This window comes from Rhinatrema bivittatum, chromosome 6 (genome assembly GCF_901001135.1).
Source record: "Rhinatrema bivittatum chromosome 6, aRhiBiv1.1, whole genome shotgun sequence".
Classification (NCBI taxonomy): Eukaryota; Metazoa; Chordata; class Amphibia; order Gymnophiona; family Rhinatrematidae; genus Rhinatrema; species Rhinatrema bivittatum.
Window position 1 is genome coordinate 75279615 of NC_042620.1, and position 21174 is coordinate 75300788.

General features: G+C 41.5%; 1 protein-coding gene across 3 annotated transcripts in view; it reads left to right on the forward strand.

Annotated features, from left to right (window-relative positions):
• RIF1 (replication timing regulatory factor 1) overlaps positions 1-21174 on the forward strand; it is a 438203-nt gene that overhangs the window by 78387 nt on the left and 338642 nt on the right. For all 3 annotated transcript variants that reach the window (XM_029605462.1, XM_029605460.1, XM_029605461.1), the window contains exon 11: positions 19985-20099. In XM_029605462.1, coding sequence (XP_029461322.1) covers positions 19985-20099 — 115 coding nt within the window. The remainder of the gene's footprint in view (positions 1-19984; positions 20100-21174) is intronic.

Below are 21174 nucleotides of genomic sequence, written 5' to 3' on the forward strand. Positions count from 1 at the left end.
GAGAAGACGACTGAGATGGAGGGGATATTCCGAAGTGGTTATTTTCTCCTTCTACATCCTTTATATATGTGCAAATTTGGAGGATCTTCAAGTCCTGGTCTGCTGTTGACAGAGTGCAGTCTGTCTGTTCAGGCTATGGAATTTGCATATTTTAGCTTTTCTACAGAGAGGATCTGGTCAAGGGACTGGCTTTTAATTCTGAGTGTCCAGGTAGCGACATTGGGTTGTCTGCAGGGTAAGGTGCAAGAGTATCCTCTATCCGCACATCCAGATGTTCTATGGTTCCTGCAGGGAGCTATGAACTTGTGTCCTCAGGTGTGGAACATTTGTCCATCTTGGAATCTGAATCTAGTCCTTAGAGGCTCGGTTTGAACCACTGAAGAGAACTATGGTTAAAAACTTGACTCTTAAAGTGGTTTTCTTAGTGGCATTTTGTTCAGCCAGGAGAATTTCAGAGCTCCAGGCGCTGTCGTGTTGAGATCCCTTCCTACAGATGTCTGATTCAGGGTTATCTTTATGCATGGTGCCTTCTTTTCTGCCTGAGGGTAGTCTTGGCGTTCTATATTAGTTAGACAGTAGAGCTTACAGCTTCTATGGATTTGGATTAGTCTATGTCTCATGCAGGGGTGTTTAGGCTCTTAGATTAGAGCCATAAATTATTGAGATATCTAAAGGTCACTTATGATTTCCATAAATCGCATCACCTCTTTATAAATTGTATCACCTCTTTGTACTGTGGAGTGGTCCAAAGAAGGGAAATAAGTCATCTAAGGCTGCAATTGTCTGGTGGCTGAAGGAAGCAATCGAGTCAACTTAAATTTCTAAAGGGTGCACACGGCTGAGTGTTTTAGGGGTGCACTTGACGCATTCTCAGGCAACTTCCTGGGCTGAATCACAGCAGGTGTTGCTGCATGAAATTTGCTGGGAGGCTACTGGGAAGCCGTTGCCCACTTTTGCTAGACATTATTGCTTGGATGTCGGGGATCCAGCTTCCATGTGCTTCTGTGAGAGTGTTCTATGAGCGGAACTCTCCACATCCCACCTGAGTTAAAGGGATCTTAGATACATCCCAGGAGTCTGGACTGATCTGGGTATGCACAGGGAAAGGAAAACTGGTTCTTACCTGCTAATGTTTATGTAGTACCACAGATCAGTTCAGAGGCCAGCCCATCTACTGGGGGGAGAGTCCACCGCTTGTACTGTTGCTTTGTATATAGTGCAGAGGAGTTAGAGGTTTTTAATGCTAATTGCTTATGTTAATTTTGGTAAACGAGTTTTCCATTGTCTTTTTGGGCAACTTCACTTTCTTCCAGCTTGTTAGAGGGGAGTGAGTTTGCTTAGCAATTAATGGTTCTTGCTGTCATCTTGGCTTGGGTTCAGGTCAATACTGAGAGACTGCAGGTGCACACTGGGTTAATGTACAGTGACAGTGAAAATTTCTCTGTCTCCATCTGCTAGCAGGGAGGCAAAACCCAAGAGTCTGGACTGATCTGTGGTACTACAGGAATGAAAATTAGCAGGTAAGAACCAATTTTCCTTTAAGCCAGTACTTCTCAACCCAGTCCTCTGGGCATACCTAACCATTCAAGTTTTCAGGATATCCACAATGAATATTCATGAGAGGTTAGCATTATTATCGCAATATTCATTATGGATATCTTGAAAACCTGACTGGTGAGTACTCAAAGGGCTGAGTTGAGAAGAACTGCTTTAAGCTACCAGGGCTCTTATTGTATCTGTTGTTTTGTCCCTGTACTTTGAATATGAGCATTATATTTGAGTGCTGTTATATGTATTGGTTACACACTAAAAATAACTTTACAGTATTAATCTCCTGCCCTGCCAACCCCCTCCCCCATCAAAACAGTAAGAACATAAGAACATAAGAAAATGCCATACTGGGTCAGACCAAGGGTCCATCAAGCCCAGCATCCTGTTTCCAACAGTGGCCAATCCAGGCCATAAGAACCTGGCAAGTACCCAAAACTAAGTCTATTCCATGTAACCATAGTAGTATAATGGGTACACGATCAATCAAACTGATTGACAGGTGAGATAAGGATGACAGCAGCCAATCAGCGTTCACTTCCGGTCTAAGCCCCGCCCACGCCCCGCCCACTCCCCATAGAAGTGAATGGGGGCGTAGCCACGCCCCCTCCCGCCTCCTCCCGCCCTCAACCACGCCCCCGGCCACACCCCTTCCGCCACAGGCCCCACCCCTTCCGCAGCAATCAGTGTTCACTTCCGGTCTAAGCCCCGCCCACTCCCCATAGAAGTGAATGGGGGCGTAGCCACGCCCCCTCCCGCCCCCTCCCGCCCTCGACCACGCCCCAAGACCCACCCCTTCCGCCCCAAGTCCCACCCCTTCTGCCCCGGCCCCACCCCTTCCGCCCTGGCCCCCGCCCCAGACCCCGCCCAGACCCCATCGATGCTCCTCCCCTCCCAATAGAAGTGAATGGGGAGCCCCTCCCACCCCAAACCGCCCCCCCACGATGTCACGGATGACCCCGCCCACACCCCAACCCCAAGCCACACCCCCCTGTGACGTAGCGGGTATGACATCACCGGAAGTCCACCCCACACCGCCCCCCAAAAACACACCCCCTAAAACGTCATCAGAAAGGGTCCTGTCGCTTTTTTAATGATGTCAGTATTAATGGACTCTGGCTGTTTTTGATGATTTCACCGGAAGTACAATACAAAAGTCCCGAAATATGCGCTCCTAGAACCTCCTGATGCCTTTTAATGATGTCGGAGCCGGTAGTATGCTTTTAGGAGGCAGGAAAACTGCAGGAAATATGCTTTTTTTCTAGCCACTCTGTTTTTAAAAAACCAAACAAAATACAAGCTGATAGGAGGCAGAAAAACAGTGGCTCGTTCTGTTGACAAGGATTTGGTTTTTTTTTTAAAACAAGTGATTGAAGCTACCGGTGGTGAATTGTATGAACTGCAGGATCAAACTTTGCAAAAGACAGGTTTTTTTTTTTCCAAAAGACTAGGGACCGGGTAGTATAAAGGGTACGCTGTCACTCAAACCCCCAAGCCAAACCCCCCAGTGATGTCACCAGAAGCCCAAGCCCACCCCTCCAAGCCCTTGCTGTAGATAGGCATGCCCCAATAAAAAAAGTTACCAGCGAGCAGGCAGGAAACTGTGACTCATTCTGTACACAGAGACAGGGGAGAATCCAATTACACCCCTTCCCTCCGCACCCTCTGCCTCAATCCGACCTTCCCCCAGACCTAAATCTGAGCAGAGGATAATTGAAAGCAGTGGGGGGTGTAGGTTTGCAATGGTGAAACACAAGGCTTTAGTTTTGTTTTAAAAAAAACAGACTTCTGTATTTTACAGCCATATAAAAAAACAAGAATGCACCAGCGGATCTTAAAGAAAATTTATAATGAGCCAGGAAATACCGGCAGTTTTGGCGGTATAACACCTCTTTTGCAGGCAGCTAAAGCATGTATGCCGTCTGTGACCAAGAAACAAGTGATTGATTGGCTTACAGAACAAGATGCTTATTCTTTACACAAACCTGCTAGGGTACGATTTAAAAGAAATAAAACCATAGTGTCAGATGTGGAGTTTTGTTTTAAAAAAACAGACTTCTGTATTCTCCCCCACAACCCTTCCCTCCTCCCCTCTCTGTTAGACACGCCCAAACTTGCAAGACCGGATATAGAAATAATCATGTGATAGTGATCACGTGAGAACAATCTTCAAGCAGAGTTGTTGTAATTGTTCCTGAAAATGGCCGTATATGAAACACCTAAGCGTCTTGAAATGAAAATCGTTCAACAGCCAAAACTAAAGAGGAGCCACAAGCGAAAGCGGAGGGCAGAAGAAGAAGGAGGAAGCACTGACCCAGATTTTGATGAACTTCCGTTGGGGCAAAAGCTTTTTGATTCGCAGGATCCAAACTTGATCAATGAAAATGCTTTAGATTCTGAAGATTTAGAGCTGCACAAAGCTGCTCTGGATGCCGAAGCAGATTATTTGTTGGAAAAGCTTGAGTGTAAGGTAAGAAAAAAATCTCTTTCCTTCTAATGATGCATTTTAGGGGTGGCGTGTTTGGGAGCTATCTATAATAGAGAGTTTGTTTAGAAGAGGTTTTAATTTAATGTTTTACATTATGTTTTATAGGAAAATGAAGGATCTTTACAAACAGAAGAATATGGAGACACACCAGGTATCAAAATGAACTGTATTTGCTGCTTCTGTCCAAATATAAAAGAACCAGATACATGTGATCAAAAAAAAAACAACAATCCTGAAGATGTGCACGATTTCAGCTGGTGGAGCTATATAGGATTCCCAAAACCACCACCTGTGCATGGAGTTTTTCGAAAAACAACATTTAGATCGATCGTAAGGGTGGCTGTCTATAGTATTCTTAAAAAATGTCTGTCTGGCATACGGTATGAAAATTGCGAAGGCTGTGTTCTCGACGATCCGAGTCAGGATGATCATAGTTGCGTTTATTGGACTGCCTCTGACACACAGGAACAATTAAGGACCGCTTGTAACAGGTTGTGCCTAGAACGTGTTTTGAATCTTGTGGTACTAGCTGCATATAAACGAGGTGTATTAAGCCTAAACAATGACGATATGAATCTGATCATATATCTTATACACAGTGTGAAAACTGCTGAAAATCCTGTTCAAAAACTAAACAGTTTGCTTAAACCTACAGATGAGATTTTAATGATAAAATATATAAATGCCATCATCTATGGTAGAAAACACCAGTCCTTTTTTAAAAATGTATAATAAAGCAGTCTTTGTTTTTTCTTGTCTGTATTTCAGAAGTATGTATTGACAATGAAATACTTTGTAATATTTTAACAAATTTTACCATGTGTATAAATTAGTTAATAAAAACAACTAATAAATATATCAGAATTAACAAAATGTGTCAATTGTGCTTTAAGGTGATATGGAAGTTTTTAGGGGGATATCTTATGGTTTTATTAAGTCTCTTTGATATCAATGCACAGGCTGTAAAATGTTTGATACAGCAACTATTTCATTAACTAAGGAATGTATATTGCTATGAGCTATGTGTGTGTGTGGGGGGGGGGGGGGAAGTTGTCTGGATCCAAGATCTGTAAATGGTTAATCTAATCAGAATGAGACAATGTTTGGAAGGGAAAAAAAAAGACCAGAATGACAAGACATTCAAGAGAGGCCGATTTTTATTTTGTAAAGTGCCCCAAGACCTAAGAGGGCTCTGGTAACACACTACCTTTCATGAACAAAAGGGGGGGATGTATATTGTAATGAGGTAGGTGCGGATAGCTGTCTGGGGCACATAATCTAATCAGGGAAAAACAATGGTCAGCAAAACATTAAATCACAAAAAAAAAAAAAAAAAAAAGGTTCAATATACTATAGTTTTGTGAATGGGCTTCAGATCTAAAGAGATATTGATAATACATACAAAAAGCCCTGTAAATGATAACCCAAGCAAGAGAACAATCTTATTCTATAAGATGTCCATCACATGACAGAGAGGCCAGGTAGCTTTTTTTTTTTTGGTTTCAATACACAGGTTTTTGAGGTTTGTTGGTGGTTACGCCCCACCTAATGCTGGTGATAAAAGGGTATAGCCGGTGACCAGAAAAGATTCAGCAGTCTGGAGTTTGAAACAGAAATGGATTCTTCAAACAAAGAAAGGCAGAAGCCTGTGTTTATTAATAAAATGTCACTTACTAAACGCAGAAAACAAAGGAAATTGAAAGGTGAGTTAATAGTTTTAATGTATATTTTTAGATATGATTTTTAAAAAAACAGTAGTAAAAACAGTGTGTGTCTGATTTTGCAATATTTTCCTGTTCTAATGATAAAACAGACAAACACTGTTTTTACTACTGTTTTTTTAAAAATCATATCTAAAAATATACATTAAAACTATTAACTCACCTTTCAATTTCCTTTGTTTTCTGCGTTTAGTAAGTGACATTTTATTAATAAACACAGGCTTCTGCCTTTCTTTGTTTGAAGAATCCATTTCTGTTTCAAACTCCAGACTGCTGAATCTTTTCTGGTCACCGGCTATACCCTTTTATCACCAGCATTAGGTGGGGCGTAACCACCAACAAACCTCAAAAACCTGTGTATTGAAACCAAAAAAAAAAAAAAGCTACCTGGCCTCTCTGTCATGTGATGGACATCTTATAGAATAAGATTGTTCTCTTGCTTGGGTTATCATTTACAGGGCTTTTTGTATGTATTATCAATATCTCTTTAGATCTGAAGCCCATTCACAAAACTATAGTATATTGAACCTTTTTTTTTTTTTTTTTTTGTGATTTAATGTTTTGCTGACCATTGTTTTTCCCTGATTAGATTATGTGCCCCAGACAGCTATCCGCACCTACCTCATTACAATATACATCCCCCCCCTTTTGTTCATGAAAGGTAGTGTGTTACCAGAGCCCTCTTAGGTCTTGGGGCACTTTACAAAATAAAAATCGGCCTCTCTTGAATGTCTTGTCATTCTGGTCTTTTTTTTTCCCTTCCAAACATTGTCTCATTCTGATTAGATTAACCATTTACAGATCTTGGATCCAGACAACTTCCCCCCCCCCCCACACACACACATAGCTCATAGCAATATACATTCCTTAGTTAATGAAATAGTTGCTGTATCAAACATTTTACAGCCTGTGCATTGATATCAAAGAGACTTAATAAAACCATAAGATATCCCCCTAAAAACTTCCATATCACCTTAAAGCACAATTGACACATTTTGTTAATTCTGATATATTTATTAGTTGTTTTTATTAACTAATTTATACACATGGTAAAATTTGTTAAAATATTACAAAGTATTTCATTGTCAATACATACTTCTGAAATACAGACAAGAAAAAACAAAGACTGCTTTATTATACATTTTTAAAAAAGGACTGGTGTTTTCTACCATAGATGATGGCATTTATATATTTTATCATTAAAATCTCATCTGTAGGTTTAAGCAAACTGTTTAGTTTTTGAACAGGATTTTCAGCAGTTTTCACACTGTGTATAAGATATATGATCAGATTCATATCGTCATTGTTTAGGCTTAATACACCTCGTTTATATGCAGCTAGTACCACAAGATTCAAAACACGTTCTAGGCACAACCTGTTACAAGCGGTCCTTAATTGTTCCTGTGTGTCAGAGGCAGTCCAATAAACGCAACTATGATCATCCTGACTCGGATCGTCGAGAACACAGCCTTCGCAATTTTCATACCGTATGCCAGACAGACATTTTTAAGAATACTATAGACAGCCACCCTTACGATCGATCTAAATGTTGTTTTTCGAAAAACTCCATGCACAGGTGGTGGTTTTGGGAATCCTATATAGCTCCACCAGCTGAAATCGTGCACATCTTCAGGATTGTTGTTTTTTTTTTGATCACATGTATCTGGTTCTTTTATATTTGGACAGAAGCAGCAAATACAGTTCATTTTGATACCTGGTGTGTCTCCATATTCTTCTGTTTGTAAAGATCCTTCATTTTCCTATAAAACATAATGTAAAACATTAAATTAAAACCTCTTCTAAACAAACTCTCTATTATAGATAGCTCCCAAACACGCCACCCCTAAAATGCATCATTAGAAGGAAAGAGATTTTTTTCTTACCTTACACTCAAGCTTTTCCAACAAATAATCTGCTTCGGCATCCAGAGCAGCTTTGTGCAGCTCTAAATCTTCAGAATCTAAAGCATTTTCATTGATCAAGTTTGGATCCTGCGAATCAAAAAGCTTTTGCCCCAACGGAAGTTCATCAAAATCTGGGTCAGTGCTTCCTCCTTCTTCTTCTGCCCTCCGCTTTCGCTTGTGGCTCCTCTTTAGTTTTGGCTGTTGAACGATTTTCATTTCAAGACGCTTAGGTGTTTCATATACGGCCATTTTCAGGAACAATTACAACAACTCTGCTTGAAGATTGTTCTCACGTGATCACTATCACATGATTATTTCTATATCCGGTCTTGCAAGTTTGGGCGTGTCTAACAGAGAGGGGAGGAGGGAAGGGTTGTGGGGGAGAATACAGAAGTCTGTTTTTTTAAAACAAAACTCCACATCTGACACTATGGTTTTATTTCTTTTAAATCGTACCCTAGCAGGTTTGTGTAAAGAATAAGCATCTTGTTCTGTAAGCCAATCAATCACTTGTTTCTTGGTCACAGACGGCATACATGCTTTAGCTGCCTGCAAAAGAGGTGTTATACCGCCAAAACTGCCGGTATTTCCTGGCTCATTATAAATTTTCTTTAAGATCCGCTGGTGCATTCTTGTTTTTTTATATGGCTGTAAAATACAGAAGTCTGTTTTTTTTTAAACAAAACTAAAGCCTTGTGTTTCACCATTGCAAACCTACACCCCCCACTGCTTTCAATTATCCTCTGCTCAGATTTAGGTCTGGGGGAAGGTCGGATTGAGGCAGAGGGTGCGGAGGGAAGGGGTGTAATTGGATTCTCCCCTGTCTCTGTGTACAGAATGAGTCACAGTTTCCTGCCTGCTCGCTGGTAACTTTTTTTATTGGGGCATGCCTATCTACAGCAAGGGCTTGGAGGGGTGGGCTTGGGCTTCTGGTGACATCACTGGGGGGTTTGGCTTGGGGGTTTGAGTGACAGCGTACCCTTTATACTACCCGGTCCCTAGTCTTTTGGAAAAAAAAAAACCTGTCTTTTGCAAAGTTTGATCCTGCAGTTCATACAATTCACCACCGGTAGCTTCAATCACTTGTTTTAAAAAAAAAACCAAATCCTTGTCAACAGAACGAGCCACTGTTTTTCTGCCTCCTATCAGCTTGTATTTTGTTTGGTTTTTAAAAACAGAGTGGCTAGAAAAAAAGCATATTTCCTGCAGTTTTCCTGCCTCCTAAAAGCATACTACCGGCTCCGACATCATTAAAAGGCATCAGGAGGTTCTAGGAGCGCATATTTCGGGACTTTTGTATTGTACTTCCGGTGAAATCATCAAAAACAGCCAGAGTCCATTAATACTGACATCATTAAAAAAGCGACAGGACCCTTTCTGATGACGTTTTAGGGGGTGTGTTTTTGGGGGGCGGTGTGGGGTGGACTTCCGGTGATGTCATACCCGCTACGTCACAGGGGGGTGTGGCTTGGGGGTTGGGGTGTGGGCGGGGTCATCCGTGACATCGTGGGGGGGCGGTTTGGGGTGGGAGGGGCTCCCCATTCACTTCTATTGGGAGGGGAGGAGCATCGATGGGGTCTGGGCGGGGTCTGGGGCGGGGGCCAGGGCGGAAGGGGTGGGGCCGGGGCAGAAGGGGTGGGACTTGGGGCGGAAGGGGTGGGTCTTGGGGCGTGGTCGAGGGCGGGAGGGGGCGTGGCTACGCCCCCATTCACTTCTATGGGGAGTGGGCGGGGCTTAGACCGGAAGTGAACACTGATTGGCTGCGGAAGGGGTGGGGCCTGTGGCGGAAGGGGTGTGGCCGGGGGCGTGGTCGAGGGCGGGAGGAGGCGGGAGGGGGCGTGGCTACGCCCCCATTCACTTCTATGGGGAGTGGGCGGGGCGTGGGCGGGGCTTAGACCGGAAGTGAACGCTGATTGGCTGCTGTCATCCTTATCTCACCTGTCAATCAGTTTGATTGATCGTGTACCCATTATACTACTATAATGGGTACACTCTTTTTGCCTTAACCTCTACTTTTGACCTTTTGACCTTCAACTCTGCTCTGCCGCTCCTACTCACCAGCATGGCTGCTTCCTTAACACACAAGTTTGACCTTCATCTCTGCTCTATTGCCTCTATTGATCAGCTACACTCTTTTTGCCTTAACCTCTACTTTTGACCTTTTGACCTTCAACTCTGCTCTGCCGCTCCTACTCACCAGCATGGCTGCTTCCTTAACACACAAGTTTGACCTTCATCTCTGCTCTATTGCCTCCATTGATCAGCTACACTCTTTCTGCCTTAAGCACTACTTTTGACCTTCAACTCTGCTCTGCCACTCCTACGCACCAGCATGGCTGCTTCCTTAACACACAAGTTTGACCTTTATCTCTGCTCTTTTGCCTCTATTGATCAGCTACGCTCTTTCTGCCTTAACCACTACTTTTGACCTTCAACTCTGCTCTGCCGCTCCTACTCACCAACATGGCTGCTTCCTTAACACACAAGTTTGACCTTTATCTCTGCTCTTTTGCCTCTATTGATCAGCTACGCTCTTTCTGCCTTAACCACCACTTTTGACCTTTTGACCTTCAATTCTGTTCTGCCGCTCCTACTCACCAGCATGGCTGCTTCCATAATATATAAATTTGAACCTTCCGCTATTCAACAGCATAGAAACTGCCTTGACCTAGTCCTTTAACTGCTGTCTCTTTCTTCATCTCAGTTCTTTCCTTTTATGGTAATCATCCGACAACTTTCACACTTAAATACCCTTACCCACAGCCTCATCCAATCACCACCACCCTGCTCACAGCTGGGTAATGGAGACTGATCCTGTGCAAAACGCTCCTTCATCAAGTTGTGAGCGTTTTTTGAAAGACAGCAAAGAAGGTTTAATTTGTGAAAAGTATAAAATATAATGTAATTCAGTATAAAGTATTTGATTTTAAATTAAATGTATTCAAATTGTTGATATATCTTGATACCAGATGCATTACACCCCCATTTTTGTAAGGGCTTGTAGTTAAGGCTAATTGTATAGATACATTTCTAGGGTTATTTTAAATTTAGAGATTCAGAACTACAAATTATTCAGTTTCATTCATTCCTGTTACATTTTTTATTTCAAATACTGACATATATTTTGGATTTTGATACCCAAAATATAGAATTCCTAGACTGTCTTTTGGTCTGGTTTCAAAGTGGAGATTATTCTCAAACTGTCTTTATAGATGTTACTTTTTGCAAATCACATTTAATTATAGCAATTATTTTTATTTTTTCTGTTTTGTGCTTTTTCACTGATGACAGACGGGCAACAAAGAGCTAAAAATAATTTATTTTTGTATCTCATTTTTCCTTAAAATTGAGAATGTTTTTGAAAGAAAATGAGACTGGCTTTTGAAGGTGTTTTCTGAGAAAACAGACTAAAGGATAATTATACCATAGTAATAAAATCAGATTGTGTAGATAAACTCACTGTATTAATTATAATTACTACTCCAGTCTAATAAACTTTTAAAATAAGAATCATAAAATGTATACATGTGTACAAACAATACATACTGAAGAAAAAAAACTAAGGGGTAGATTTTTAAAAGAACATGCGTATGTCCATGTGCTCGCACTATTCGTCACGCGCACATGGACGCGCAATTTTATAACATGCGCAAACATGAGCACGGGATATTATAATCCACTCATGCATGTGTGGGCGGCGGGCGGCTATTTTATAAAATTACGCGATGCAATTGGGCCTCCCCGAGTTCTCTCCCAGTCTGCTCCAAAGGAGCGAATTTGGAGGGAACTTCCTACCGTCCTATCCATACTCTCTCTCACTTCCCCTCTCCTCTCCTCTCCTCCCCACCCCCTAAACCCTTTCTCCTACATTTCGTTATTTCTGTTTTGTTGCTTACTGCTCCGTTGGAGCAGAAGCAACTTGCGCACACCGGCCAACTGCCGGCACGTACTTCCCCAGCACAGCGGCAAATGGCTACTGTATCGGCTGCCTGCCTTTTGCCTGCCCCAACCTTGACCTGGACCTCGACACCACTTTATTTATTTATTTATTTAGAATTTTTATATACCGACATTCTTGAAAGAAGATATCAAATCATGTCGGTTTCCATTGAAACTGAACAATCGCAAGCGGCGTTACATTGAAACAATCGTCAGATAACAGATAACATTATAAGTAGAACAAGTCTTATAAGTAGAAACAAACGCGGCAGTGACGTTACAATAAAACAAGTTGTCAGATAACAAATAACATTATAAATAGAACAAGTCTTTTAGAACAAAAACAAACCGATGGTGGATGTGATTGAGAACAAAAAGCAAATATAAATATAGATAGAGCATATAAATATGGAGCATCAAAGCAGTGATAATAGGCATTTCACAAATAAGGTAAGCTTGTTGTATGCCCTGATCTCGGCTTTCTACGTGACTTTGTCTGACTGCTCCTTATAGGACTCTCACCTAAGCCCTGCCAGCCCCTGGAACCCAAGGACTCAACCTGTGGGGAACAGGGTTAGTATAGGTGAAGTCCTAGTCTTAGTCCTTGTAAGAGTGCGTCTACCAGCTGTCGGTGTGGAGATATAGAGAGTTCACCTATTAGGCTACGTCAACCATGCCACAGCCAAGAGCTCACATCCGTATCACAAGGCAATAGAAATAAGGCTCCCAGTAGGGAATGGGGTCCCCTAATCAGCAATGGTTCCCCCTTCCCAAGATTAGAAAAATACCTGAGGTCAAAGATATTCTCCAAAGACTGAATCTCCCAGTTCTTTCGGTTTCAGGGACAGAGACCCCTATGAGGGTCTCTAAATGAAATCCTTAGAAGTTCTCTACACTGTACTGAGATGTTAACTAAATCTTTCTGGGTAAAAGGCCCAAAAATAAAAACTACATAATATGCCCATGTAAAAAACATGCGATAGGAAAAAAAATGCACCTAAATCTGCATTAAAGCCCTGATGCAGAAAAACCACGGAAAAAAACAGCATTAGAAATAGCACTAATTTAAAAAATGCTACAGCATTCCTTATTGGCTGGTAAAAGTGACATGGGCCAAACTGTGATGTGATTGGTATTAAGAACATAAATAAATAATAATAGAATAATAAAAATGAATAGTTACCTGGGACTGAAGCAGGAGCAGGACAAGCAAAAGCAGAGTTCCAGGGGTAGCCAGAATTTTTTCTTTAAAGAAGTAGAGCTGTCATTGAGGTTATTTTTTGTGTAACAATTGCTGCACTTGTAGGGAGGAGTGTGGACAAGAGAGAGAGAGGGCTTTGAAAGCCCCAGGGCTGTTTAGACATGTCCCAGTGCTGTTCGAGGCATGTCCCAGGGCTGTTTAGACATGTCCCAGTGCTGCTTCAGTCCCAGGTAACTATGGATATATTATGTAGTTTTTATTTTTGGGCCTTTTACCCAGAAAGATTTAGTTAACATCTCAGTACAGTGTAGAGAACTTCTAAGGATTTCATTTAGAGACCCTCATAGGGGTCTCTGTCCCTGAAACCGAAAGAACTGGGAGATTCAGTCTTTGGAGAATATCTTTGACCTCAGGTATTTTTCTAATCTTGGGAAGGGGGAACCATTGCTGATTAGGGGACCCCATTCCCTACTGGGAGCCTTATTTCTATTGCCTTGTGATACGGATGTGAGCTCTTGGCTGTGGCATGGTTGACGTAGCCTAATAGGTGAACTCTCTATATCTCCACACCGACAGCTGGTAGACGCACTCTTACAAGGACTAAGACTAGGACTTCACCTATACTAACCCTGTTCCCCACAGGTTGAGTCCTTGGGTTCCAGGGGCTGGCAGGGCTTAGGTGAGAGTCCTATAAGGAGCAGTCAGACAAAGTCACGTAGAAAGCCGAGATCAGGGCATACAACAAGCTTACCTTATTTGTGAAATGCCTATTATCACTGCTTTGATGCTCCATATTTATATGCTCTATCTATATTTATATTTGCTTTTTGTTCTCAATCACATCCACCATCGGTTTGTTTTTGTTCTAAAAGACTTGTTCTATTTATAATGTTATTTGTTATCTGACAACTTGTTTTATTGTAACGTCACTGCCGCGTTTGTTTCTACTTATAAGACTTGTTCTACTTATAATGTTATCTGTTATCTGACGATTGTTTCAATGTAACGCCGCTTGCGATTGTTCAGTTTCAATGGAAACCGACATGATTTGATATCTTCTTTCAAGAATGTCGGTATATAAAAATTCTAAATAAATAAATAAATAAAGTGGTGTCGAGGTCCAGGTCAAGGTTGGGGCAGGCAAAAGGCAGGCAGCCGATACAGTAGCCATTTGCCGCTGTGCTGGGGAAGTACGTGCCGGCAGTTGGCCGGTGTGCGCAAGTTGCTTCTGCTCCAACGGAGCAGTAAGCAACAAAACAGAAATAACGAAATGTAGGAGAAAGGGTTTAGGGGGTGGGGAGGAGAGGAGAGGGGAAGTGAGAGAGAGTATGGATAGGACGGTAGGAAGTTCCCTCCAAATTCGCTCCTTTGGAGCAGACTGGGAGAGAACTCGGGGAGGCCCAATTGCATCGCGTAATTTTATAAAATAGCCGCCCGCCGCCCACACATGCATGAGTGGATTATAATATCCCGTGCTCATGTTTGCGCATGTTATAAAATTGCGCGTCCATGTGCGCGTGACGAATAGTGCGAGCACATGGACATACGCATGTTCTTTTAAAAATCTACCCCTTAGTTTTTTTTCTTCAGTATGTATTGTTTGTACACATGTATACATTTTATGATTCTTATTTTAAAAGTTTATTAGACTGGAGTAGTAATTATAATTAATACAGTGAGTTTATCTACACAATCTGATTTTATTACTATGGTATAATTATCCTTTAGTCTGTTTTCTCAGAAAACACCTTCAAAAGCCAGTCTCATTTTCTTTCAAAAACATTCTCAATTTTAAGGAAAAATGAGATACAAAAATAAATTATTTTTAGCTCTTTGTTGCCCGTCTGTCATCAGTGAAAAAGCACAAAAACAGAAAAAATAAAAATAATTGCAATAATTAAATGTGATTTGCAAAAAGTAACATCTATAAAGACAGTTTGAGAATAATCTCCACTTTGAAACCAGACCAAAAGACAGTCTAGGAATTCTATATTTTGGGTATCAAAATCCAAAATATATGTCAGTATTTGAAATAAAAAATGTAACAGGAATGAATGAAACTGAATAATTTGTAGTTCTGAATCTCTAAATTTAAAATAACCCTAGAAATGTATCTATACAATTAGCCTTAACTACAAGCCCTTACAAAAATGGGGGTGTAATGCATCTGGTATCAAGATATATCAACAATTTGAATACATTTAATTTAAAATCAAATACTTTATACTGAATTACATTATATTTTATACTTTTCACAAATTAAACCTTCTTTGCTGTCTTTCAAAAAACGCTCACAACTTGATGAAGGAGCGTTTTGCACAGGATCAGTCTCCATTACCCAGCTGTGAGCAGGGTGGTGGTGATTGGATGAGGCTGTGGGTAAGGGTATTTAAGTGTGAAAGTTGTCGGATGATTACCATAAAAGGAAAGAACTGAGATGAAGAAAGAGACAGCAGTTAAAGGACTAGGTCAAGGCAGTTTCTATGCTGTTGAATAGCGGAAGGTTCAAATTTATATATTATGGAAGCAGCCATGCTGGTGAGTAGGAGCGGCAGAACAGAATTGAAGGTCAAAAGGTCAAAAGTGGTGGTTAAGGCAGAAAGAGCGTAGCTGATCAATAGAGGCAAAAGAGCAGAGATAAAGGTCAAACTTGTGTGTTAAGGAAGCAGCCATGTTGGTGAGTAGGAGCGGCAGAGCAGAGTTGAAGGTCAAAAGTAGTGGTTAAGGCAGAAAGAGCGTAGCTGATCAATAGAGGCAAAAGAGCAGAGATAAAGGTCAAACTTGTGTGTTAAGGAAGCAGCCATGCTGGTGCGTAGGAGTGGCAGAGCAGAGTTGAAGGTCAAAAGTAGTGCTTAAGGCAGAAAGAGTGTAGCTGATCAATGGAGGCAATAGAGCAGAGATGAAGGTCAAACTTGTGTGTTAAGGAAGCAGCCATGCTGGTGAGTAGGAGCGGCAGAGCAGAGTTGAAGGTCAAAAGGTCAAAAGTAGAGGTTAAGGCAAAAAGAGTGTAGCTGATCAATAGAGGCAATAGAGCAGAGATGAAGGTCAAACTTGTGTGTTAAGGAAGCAGCCATGCTGGTGAGTAGGAGCGGCAGAGCAGAGTTGAAGGTCAAAAGGTCAAAAGTAGAGGTTAAGGCAAAAAGAGTGTACCCATTATACTACTAACCATTGCTAATGGCAGTGGCTATTCTCTAAGTGAACTTAATAGCAGGTAATGGACTTCTCCTCCAAGAACTTATCCAATCCTTTTTTAAACACAGCTATACTAACTGAAATTCTGTCAAACTAAAATTTATTTATTTTTATTTATTTAAATCTTTTTCTATACCGTCGTTAAGGTGGGTACAGTCACAACGGTTCACATAAAGGCACATAAAGTAATGCTATTGTAATCTTACATTTTACATGGGTGCCATACGGTTCGGTAACAGTTTTTAAGCAAGATTAATTAGTAAATAAGGTTGAAAAAACATGTCTAGTTCAATTCTATAGCAGTTTGAGTACAGGACTCATTCTCTAATTGTAGCTTTATCCTTTACTGCAGAGTTCACTTAAAAACTACACACTTAGTGATTACTGTTGTGTGGTTGGGTGTTTCTTGTTCGTACCATGCATTTCCCTTAAAAAAAAAAAAAAAAAATAGGAAATTTAATCATACTTGGTGACAGAGTGAAATAGCTGTTTCAAAAGTGGTTTTAAAATAGAGCAGAGTTAAAATAAGTTTGGGGGTTGACCTGGTAACTAGAAGCATTGTACACTGCCAGTCATAAGGTCTTTTTTTGTTCAAGACTCGATCATGTTTAGTAATGGTACGTTATGATAGTAATGTGTTTGGTTTCTCGTATAGAGAATTCTAAACATTACTACCTAGTAACTAACTTGCTCTCTGCAGGTTATTCTCAGTTTAAGAGAGAGTCATTTGATCTAAGGGCTCCTTGTGAGTCCCATAGATTTTAAACCCTCATGGGCAAAGGTATGGAGAAGCATGCAGGTTAGAGGGAAGGAAGTAGTCGCAAAGTTGTATTCCCTGTACGTACCAGGATCAGTCCAGACTGCTGGGTTATGCCTCCCTTCCAGCAGATGGAGTCAGAGAAAAGCTGAAAAGCACCCCCTAGATAACCTGGTGTGCCACCTGCGATCCCTCAGTATTTCTCTGACTCCAGCAGATGCAAGAGAGCATAACCTGTGGTCCTGATCTTTGTCTAAATTCCTGTTTGGGATGTTTCTTCTGACAGGTTTGATTTAAGCTAAGTGGTTAATTTACAAAATCTCTTCAATTTTGTCAGAAGGGCAGCTAGCTGTAGGCAGGGCATTGCTTAGAAGCTGTTTACCCGGAGACTTGTGCCCTGACCTGGTGAGCTGCAGGGGAGGATATTACCGGTGGGCCGGTCACTCTCCCCCTTACTTGCTAACCCAGAGAAGTAAACTTCCTCTGGTGGGTGCTTAGACTGGTTGCTCAGGGATGTTTGTTCCCCTGTTTGGGGGTTGAGATATATATATATATATATATATATATATATATATATATATATATATATATATATATAAAAAAGACAGTGCAAGTTGTTAGAAACAGGTGCGCTTTTAAAATCAATCGGCTCTAGCCTGCCGCAATCTCCCGGGCCTCCGCAGGGGGTGGAGTGTTTTGCGCGCTTTTTTCATGCCACATTGGTCCGCTTGTGGGGAGCTGGGGACGCTGCTCTCCCGCGAAGGCCTCTGCTCCCGATGTCTCCCTGGGAGCGAGGGGCCTTCGCAGCGGCCGATTTCGGGACGGGGGTCCGCTTTGCCGTGACTGCGCGGTTCTCAGAGCTAGCAGTCACCTCGGAGGCAGAGGCCTGGCCCACCCCCGATTGGCGGCCCTCTTGCTTCCATCAGGCTCCGATTCTGATTGTCCGTCCTGGAGTTTAAATTTGGTTCTCCATGGCCTTTGCGGTTCTCCTTTTGAGCCTTTGAAGCGGGCTACGCTGAAGGATTTAACGCTTAAGACAGGGTTTCTCGTGTCTGTACGGCTAGACGGGTTTCAGAGCTTCAAGCGTTGTCCTGTAGAGAGCTGTTCCTGCGCATCTCTGACTCTGGAGTTTCACTTCGGACAGTGACTTCCTTGCTGCCGAAGGTAGTATCGGCCTTTCATGTCAACCAGTCAGTTGAGTTACCGGCGTTCTCAGATGAGGATAGGAATTCTGCTCAGGATCTGAGGAAATTGGATGTCCGCAGAATCCTCTTGTGGTACTTGGAGGTAACTAATCCTTTTCGATTGTCGGATCATCTTTTTGTCTTGTGGAGCGGTCCTAAGAAAGGGACTAAGGCTTCTAAGACTACCATTGCCCGCTGGTTGAAAGACACTATTGCTTCGACTTACATCTGTCACGGGCGGCTAGTACTGGATGGTCTTAAGGCGCATTCTCTTAGGTCACAAGCAATGTCCTGGGCAGAAAGCCAATGTTTGTCGCCCCAAGAGATTTGCCGGGTGGCCACTTGGAAATCTTTGCACACGTTTGCTAAGCATTACTGTTTGGATGTCCGGGATCCGAAGGTGGATTCTATTGGCAGCAGTGTGCTTCGAGCGGGACTCTCCAGGTCCCACACCTTTTAGGGCAGCATGGGTACATCCCAGCAGTCTGGACTGATCCTGGTGCGTACAGGGAAAGGAAAATTGGTTCTTACCTGATAATTTTCGTTCCTGTAGTACCAAGGATCAGTCCAGACGCCCGCCCATGTGCAGGAGAGTCCTCTCAGCTACTTGTATTTTCTCTTTGCAGATTTTTCGAACATTGCACACCTACACGACATAGTTTTTTGTCACAAGTTATAGTTTTTAAGAGGTTAATATTTGGCTTGATCTAGTCATTGGTTGTTAAATTTTACTTCATTCTGCTTTGATATTGATTATATCAGGTTATCTAGGGGGTGCTATTCAGCTTTTCTCTGACTCCATCTGCTGGAAGAGAGGCATAACCCAGCAGTCTGGACTGATCCTTGGTACTACAGGAATGAAAATTATCAGGTAAGAACCAATTTTCCTTTCTGTAGTGCACTGCCCATGTGTCTGCCCTCTGTCCCACTTACAAAGTAGGAAGGCTTGAGACAGGTATGGGGCTTTTTTAAATTTTATTTTTTAAAAGTTGGAAATGAATGAAGGCCCTGAAGGTAAATACATCGGCCAGGAGTTGGCAGTCCCTGGCACATGTGCCATTCTCCCAGCATGCTCCTTCCTCTAATATAGATATCCTGCTCATTTTCAAAAGTCTTATGCTGGCTTTAATCTCTTTTGTGTGAAATTAGCAGAGCTGGTTTTCAAGTTTAAAAAAAAAAAATGGGTCTAGGTGGTTAGAAGAGCCAAGATTTTACCAGCCTTTCCTGTTCGCCCCTCCTCCCTTTCAGATGCAGGATTATGTAAATGTCAACAGCATCTTAAGATGTGTGATTTGGATACTTCCCCAAAAAGGTTACTGATTTCTGAAATAGTAAACTATTTTAGGTAACAAAACAAGAAATACTATTTATTTTACACTTGAGTTTTGATCAAAAATTTCCATGGATAATACTTAAAGGTTGCATTTATCACACATTCCAAATGTTCTTTATTTTTTAGTTGATTAGTGCACATTAAAACTGACTTATGAACACTGGGTTGTGTAGTTTCTTCTGATACCAGAGTTTCCTCCTTGAAGTTCATAAAGTACCATTACAATGTTACATTTTTTCATATGAACTGTTTCTTCACTACATCCTCTTTAGGTGTGATGTATTTCTTAGTTTTTACACCTGTTTTTGATTAAAATATTAAAACACATGGCCACACCCCTTAGGATTCTTAAGAAACTCAACATAGCAATGCCCCAATTTGTGAATTTAAGGAAAGGTTATTTCTAAATCCAGGTCATTTCAGGAAAGAAAAATGAAAGTGAGCATTAATGATTGAACTTTCTATCAAATTCTTTAAGAAAAGCTATTTTTTTTAGTAGTATTTCCTTTGCATATTAGTAACTCTGCTTTTCAACATCTGGCTTTACTTAGTTTTAAGAGATTTTCAAGGACCTCATCTGAGCAGTTTCATCTAAGTTGAGACCTTGGGAGACTACAGTTTTTTGAGTGCCATATTATTCTTGTAACTCCTTCAAAATATTAGGTGCTTAGTTTTTAAACATAACATTGATTTTATTACTTGAATTTGTTTTCATAGGTTTGTGCTCCGTTGATTCAAAATACTTTAAATACAGATTCTTCTGCTGCACCTCAAGGCACTCCACGCGGAGCAGCTAATCAGACTTTAAACTCAACTGCTATACAGAAAGCAGGTGGAGTAGGACTTGCTTTTATTGGGACTTGGGCAAAGAACTGTCACATTTGTATAGACTAAAAACATAAAATACTTGAGTAATAAAAAATAGCTAAATAGCTAGAGATTCTGCCAGTGTTGTATTTTTCATGCTGTAATATATTCTTTTTTTGGGTGGGGGGTGGGAGGATATATTCATTTCTGTCCCATGGAATTGTTTACTATCAAGCCGATGCAATATCGGCATAGAAAAAACGGGCACTCAATCATGAGCGCCTGCTCTCCTAACACTCACCGATCAACCTCCAGGGTGCCCGATTAATATTTAAATCAGCTGCCATGGTAAAGGAGGCACTAGGGGAAATTGTGCTTCCCTAATGCCACTTCGGCAGCGGGCGCCCCGGAGAGGTATCTGTCAGTGGGTTAGGAAAACGGATGTCTGTTTTCCTAACCCGTGCACAGTCACGGGTTAGGAAAATGGATGCTCATTGTGTCCCTTTTCCTAACCTGACTGCCGGCACACTTTAAAAAAAAACATTATTATTATTTTTTTTTTTTAAAGGTTCTCCATTTTGTTCCGACGACTTAATATCGCCATGATATTAAGTCTGAGGAAGTACAGAAAAGCAGTATTTTCTGCTGTTCTGTATACTTTAGGATGCTCAATTAATGCCTGCTCCAGGCAGGCATTAATTTCTGAGGATAAAAATGTGTGTGTCGGGTGCCTGTTTTTTTTTTTTTTTTTTTTTGCATCAGCGGAGAATAGCTAATATCCTTATCAACATGCATTTGCATCTGATGAGTACTATTATCTCTGCTTGGGGTTGGATGTGTTAATCCCCTTATAGCATAAGGGGTTGTGGACGCGTGTTCAAAACGCACGTCCAACCATTAGTTAACCAGGGTGGTCGACTGAGCGCACCGTATTGCATCACCCTGTATGGTTTTGTAGATGGAGGTCTTTTTGTTTACGTTCCTGAACATACCCAGATCAGTCCAGACAAGTGGGTTTATTCATCCCTACCAGCAGATGGAGGCAGAGGACAAAACTTTGGGCAGTGCTACATATCTAAGAGTGCCACCTGCAGTCCCTC